Source organism: Chrysochloris asiatica, unplaced genomic scaffold (genome assembly GCF_000296735.1).
Source record: "Chrysochloris asiatica unplaced genomic scaffold, ChrAsi1.0 scaffold00001, whole genome shotgun sequence".
NCBI classification, from domain to species: Eukaryota; Metazoa; Chordata; class Mammalia; order Afrosoricida; family Chrysochloridae; genus Chrysochloris; species Chrysochloris asiatica.
The window spans coordinates 21857046-21863550 of NW_006408519.1; the positions used below are offsets into that span (position 1 = coordinate 21857046).

Below are 6505 nucleotides of genomic sequence, written 5' to 3' on the forward strand. Positions count from 1 at the left end.
GATCACCTGATTCACTGTCCTATCACAATTGCTCAAAATGGGTGGAAAGTAACCCCCTACACACACACACACACACACACACACACACACACACATCAGGTGTTAACGGAAAGTGGGAATACTTCCTGGATAGGCCTCTGACCAATGCTCACTGAAATCACTACAAATGCATCTGAGGTAAAGCAGTTCATCAAAATAGCAGAAAATTCAACCTGATGCCATAATCTTCATTGAAGAGAGATAAAGAAAGCAGCCTTGGCTTCTGCCTTTAGGTGTGTATCAGAGATGTGTGTCTCAAGTATTGGTTAGTGTTATTGTTAAATGCTGAGTCATTTCAACCCATAGTGTCCCAGTGTAGGGTTTCCGAAGAGTGACTGTTGAGCTTGAATCGCCGACCTCACAGTTCAGGCTGACTTTGTACTCCAGCACATTAACCCACAGTGTCACACAAAGACTCCCAAGTGTTGGTAGGAGAGGAGATAAGCTAACTGATCCCAAGCCATGGTCTAGTTGTATATTACCTTCATGCAACTTCTGAGTTAATTATACCTTTTCTTCTCCTCAACATATTTAAGGCCTAGAAGTCATTAGACATCATGGGTATAATTGTGCACATTTTCATCACTCTGTACTTCTATTTTATTAATTTGAAAGAGTTAAAGTAGGAAAAGACCAAAATGGATATCAGAAGAGACTCTGAAACAAATGGAAGAAATGAGGAGGTAAGCTGAGGAGCTGAACAGAAATTTTCATGAGGCAGCTTGAAAAACAAAGTCCAACATTATAATGAAATGTGCAAAGACCTGCAGTTAGAAAAGCAAAAGGGAAGAACATTCCCAACATTTCTTAAGATGAAGGAATGGAAGAAAATAATTCAAGCCTCTACTTGAAATATTGAAGGATTCTATGGGTAAAATATTGAATGATGCAGAAAGCATCAAAGGAAGATGGAAGGAACACACAAGTCACCATACCCAAAAGAAATGCTCAATTTTCAACCATCTCAAAAGGTAGCATATGATCAAGAGCCAATGACACTGAAGGAAGAAGTCCAAGGTGTATTGCAGACATAGGCAAAGAACAAGGCACCAGGAATTGATGGAATACTAATTTTAAAATTTCAACTAAGTGATGCAGCACTGGAACCATTCAGTCATCTATGTCAAGAAATGCCCTAGAAGACAGCTACCTGGCCAACTGACTAGAAGAGATCCATATTTGTGCTCATTCCAAAGATAGATGACCTAATGGAATGCAGAAATCATTGGACAGTATCATTAATATCACACGCAAGTAAAATTTTGCTGAAGATAATACAAAAATGGCTACAATCATAAATTGACAGACAACATGCAGATGTTCATGCTGGATTCTGAAGAGGATGTGAAACAAGGGATATCATTGCTGGTGTCAGATGAATCTTGGCTGAAAATAGAGAAAACCAGAAAGATGTTTACCTGTGCTTTATTGACTATGCAAAGGCTTCCAATTGTGTGGATCATGGCAAGCTATGGACAACATTGTAGAATATGAGTATTCTGGAACACTTAAATTGTCCTCATGAGTAACCTTTACATAGACCAAGAGGCAGTTGCTCGAGCAGAAAAAAGGAAACATTGAATTGTTTAAAATTAGTAAAGGTATGTGCCAGGGTTGTATTCTTTGACAATACTTATTTAATCTGTATGCTGAACACATAATCGAGGAAGCTGGATTTTATGAAGAAAAACATGGCATCAGAATTGGAGGAAGGCTCATTAATAACCTGTGATATGCAAATGATACAACCTTGCTTGTTGAAAGCCAAGAAGACTTAAAATACTTACTGATGAAGATCAAAGACCATAGCCTTCGGTACAGGTTGCATCTCAATGTCAAGCAAACAAAAATCCTCACCACTGGACTAATAAATAACATCAAGATAAATGTAGACAAGATTGAAGTTGTCAAATGCTTCATTTTTCTCAGATCAGTCATCAACACTCATGGAAGCAGCAGTCAAGAAATCAAAGGACATATCGCATTAGGCAAATCTGCTTCACAAGTCCGCTTTAAAGTGTTTAAGAGCAAAGATATCAGCTTGATGACTAAGGTGTTCGTGTCCCAAGCCATGATATTTTCAATAACTTCATATACATGCATAAGTTGGACAGTGAATAAGGAAGAATGTATAAAAATTGGTACATTTGAGTTATGGTGTTAGAGGAGAATATTAAAAGTACAATGGACTGCCAAAAGAATAAACCAATCTGTATCTGGACAAGTATAGCGAGAGTTCTCCTTGGAAACCAGGATGGCCATACTTTGTCTCACATACATCAGGCATATTCTCAAGAGGGACCAGTCCCTGGAAAAGGGTATCATATTTGGTAAAGTGGAGGGTCAGAGAAAAAGAGGAAGACCCCCAACGAGATGAATTGACACAGTGGCAGCAGCAATGAGCTCAGACAGCAATGATTTTGAAGTTGGCACAGGACCAGGCAGAGTTTTGTTCTGTTGTGCTAGGGTTTTTATGGGTCAGTACTGACTCCATGGCATGAAACAACAACAATAAATTAGGCCTCTTGAGAATTTTACCTTTTGTTCACAAATGATGAGGAGAGTATCTCCTGAAGTCTCCCTTCTTTAGTCACTGGTAGTTTAACGGTATCAAGAACACTGGTTCCTGAATCATTAGGAAGAGAACCTTGCTTATGAGCTGAATGGAATATTAGGAGGGTGAAAGGGTAATGGAGGAAAAAGATGGAGGAAAGTTACTTGTTTTCTCCAACTGTCTTTATACATGAGAAGCATAAATTGAATTAACCAATGTCCCTGTATTTTCCAGCCAGACTACAAAATAGCAGACCCAATCTGCACATTTGTCTTTTCCATCCTGGTTTTGGCCAGCACCATCACTATCTTAAAGGACCTTTTCATCTTACTTATGGAAGGTAAGAGTGAGTTTATTCTTCTTCTTCTCAGGATCAATATTTCCTCTTTCCCATGATCAAAAAAGAGAATGCCCAAGGCATGCTTACTGCTAAATTATATTATGAGGAAAATTTAAACAGATAGGGAATTTTTATGAAAATAAAGAATTGATTATTATTCATATGGGAACAAACAAAAAGAACTGGCTCTTATGTTTCCTCCAGCAACTGCTAAATAATAGTGTAAAGGATAACAACAATAATTACTCAAGATAAATACATCAAAGGTGTTAACACAAAAATACCACAAAAATAAATAATTCATATTTAAAATACAAAAATTCCTGGAAAACTCCTAAGAAATACTGACTAAATCTACCTCTTAGGAAGCATTACAATTTAGCATGTTAGTCACTTGTTTCTTACAGTGAAATAATGCAAGGTGATCCCTTATTTCTTTATTCACCCAATATCCATTGTGCTGTGACTCTGTGGCAGTCAGTATGGGTGTAGCTTGAGTTACAGAATTGAACAAAGCAGAGATCGTCTCTATCTTCATTGGGTTAATACTTACTGAAGTGGAGAAAGAGCTTGTTTAAATGATTATCCAGAAATAGAACAGCAGTAAGTGCTATAATCAGTCTTAGAAGACGTACAAGCAGAATACTCCTTAGAAACAAGGACAAGACTTTAGCTTACTTACTTTGGACAAAGCATCAGGAAATACCAATTGCTAGAAACAGACATCATGGTTGGCAAAATAAAGAGGCAGTGAAAATGAGGGAAACCCTTCTTGAGCCACAACAATGGAATCAACCCTACCAATGATCATAAAGATGCTACAGAACTGAGCATCATTTTGTTCTGTTAGACATATGACTGCCATGGGCCCCAGCTGACTTATAACAACTAACAACAACAACAACAAAAACCCTTGCTTACTGAAAACAGAAAGGATTGAAGCACTAGTAAGTGCTTTCAAGAAGATCGAAGACTACATAGCCTTAACTATAGATTTCGACTCAATCCAGAGACAATAAAAATCTTCTCAACTGGACCAAAAGACATCATGATAAATGGAAACAAGTTTGGAGTTGTCAAGGATTTCATTTTACTTGAATCCACAATCAACCCCCATGGAAACAATAGTCAAGAAATCAAATGATGCATTGCATTGGGAAAATCTGCTGTAAAAGACCTCTTTAAAATGTTAAAGAGCAAAAATATCACTTTGAGAACTAAGGTGCACCTTCCACAAGCCATGATATCTTCAATCGCCTCATCTTCATGTGGAAGTTGGACAATGAACAAGATAAATTGAAGAAGAATTGATGTCTTTGAATTATGGTGTTGGTGAAAAACACTGAAAGTACCATGGACTGCCTGCCAGAAGAACCAACAAATCTGTCTTGGAAGAAGTATGGCCAGAATCCTTAGAATTGAGAACAACGAGACTTCATCTCTTGTACTTTGGACCTGTTATCAGGAGAGACCAGTTCCTGGAAAAGAGAACGCTCCCTAATGAGCTAGATTGGTATAATGGTTGCAACAATGGACTTAAATATAACAATTGTGGGGATGGCGCAAGACGGGATAGTGTTTTGTTCTCTGGTACATTGTTGTTGTTGGTTAAGTGACGGTTGAGTTGATTCTGACTCATAGTGACGCTCTGTAGGGTTTCTGAGGAACAGCTGGTGGGTTTGAACTGTTGACCTTGTGGTTTGCAGTCCAGTACTTATCATACAGTGCCATACCAGAAATCCAGTTGCTATTATTGTTAAGTGCTGTCGAGTCGGTTCTTACTCAAAGCAATCCTGTATAGGGTTTCCAAGAAGAAGCTGATGGGTTTGAACTGTTGACCTTGTGGTTTGCAGTCCAGTGCAGGGTTGCTGTAATCAGAACTGACTTGCTAAAGCCTAACAAAAACAACAAAAGCGATAACAAGTACTACATAAAAGAATCCTTTATTGGGGATTTTGACCTGACTGGAAAACAATGATCACAGAGGCTTTCATGAAGAAGTGACGTTTCTTGGGCCCTCTTTTGGCAAAGAGTAAGTATGTATACTTATTAATATTATTCCCCACAGCCAGAGTCCAGTCCTGGACACTTTCCTGGTCTTGTGAAATCTCTTTCTGGATCCATGGGCCTTTCATTTGTCAAGAATAGATGACATGCAAAACTCATACAATCAAGAAATTCTCTCTTCTGCCTGTACTTTAACTCCATCCCCACTTCTATAGTTTAGTGATTTTATTAGTTTAATTGGGCATAAAATGTTTGAAGAGCTGCTGGTTTCTGACCTTTTTAGACTATGTCCTTATTGACTAAGTTAGCCTTGGGAGACACATCATATAGTTGGGAGAGCGCATTCTTTCACACTTACTTCTGCTCATGCAAGTTTCTAACTGTGGAACTTTAGATGAGACCCTTAATTAGTCTCTACTCAAAAGATTAAGTACAATAGTCACCCTCCAGTGTGGTTGTAGGATTATTGTGGTTGTTAGGTGCTGCCAAGTCAGATTGGACTCATAGCAATCTTTTATATGACAGACGAAACACTCACTGGTCCCAGTGCCATCCTCACAATTGTTGCTATGTTTGAATCCATTGTTGTAGCCACTCTGTCAATTCATTTTATTAAGGGTCATCTTCTTTCCTTCACTCTCTACTTTACCCACCATGATATCCTCTCTAGGGACTGGTCCCTCCTAATAACATATCCAAAGTAAATGCCACCATCCTTACTTCTAAGAAGCATTCTGGCTATACGTCTTCTAAGACAGATTTCTTTATTCTTCTGGAAGTCCATGATATATCTAATATTCTTCACCAACACCGTAATTTAAAAGCATCAGTTTTTCTTTGGTCTTCCTTATTCACTGTCCAGCTTTCACACACATCAGAGGCAAATGAAAACATCATGGGTAGGTGAGGCACACCTCATTCTTCAAACTGACATCTTTGGTTTTTAACACTTCAAAGAGGTCTTTCGCAGGAGAGTTGCCCATTGTAATACATCATTCGATTTCATAAATGTTGATTGTGAATCCAAGTGAAATGAAGTCCTTGATAATTTCAATCTTTTCCCCGTTTATCATGATGTTATTTATTGGTCCATTTGTGAGGATTTTTGTTTTCTGTATGTTGAGATATAATCCATACAGAAGGATTTAGTCTTTGATCTTCATGATAAAGTGCTTCAAGTCCTCTTAGATTTCAGTTAGCAAGGTTGTGTCATCTGCACATCACAGGTTGTTACTGAGTCTTCCTTCCATCCTGATGCCATGTTAATCTTCACATAGTTCGGTTTCTCAAATTATTTCCCCAGCATACAGATTATATAAGTGTATTGAAAGGATACAACCCTGATGCATGCCTTACCTGATTTTAAATCATTTAGTATCCCCTTGTCCTGTTTCAACAACTGCATCTTGTTCTATGTACACGTTCCACATGAGCACAATTTAATATTCTGGAATTCCCATTCTTTGCAATGTTCTCCATATAGTTGGGTATGATGCACACAGTCAAAAGCCTTTGCCTAGTCAATAAAACACAAATAAACATCTTTCTAATATTTTCTGCTTTCA

General features: G+C 38.0%; 1 protein-coding gene across 1 annotated transcript in view; it reads left to right on the forward strand.

Annotated features, from left to right (window-relative positions):
- SLC30A8 (solute carrier family 30 (zinc transporter), member 8) overlaps nucleotides 1-6505 on the forward strand; it is a 70715-nt gene that overhangs the window by 47080 nt on the left and 17130 nt on the right. The window contains exon 6 of the mRNA XM_006830827.1: nucleotides 2828-2933. Coding sequence (XP_006830890.1) covers nucleotides 2828-2933 — 106 coding nt within the window. The remainder of the gene's footprint in view (nucleotides 1-2827; nucleotides 2934-6505) is intronic.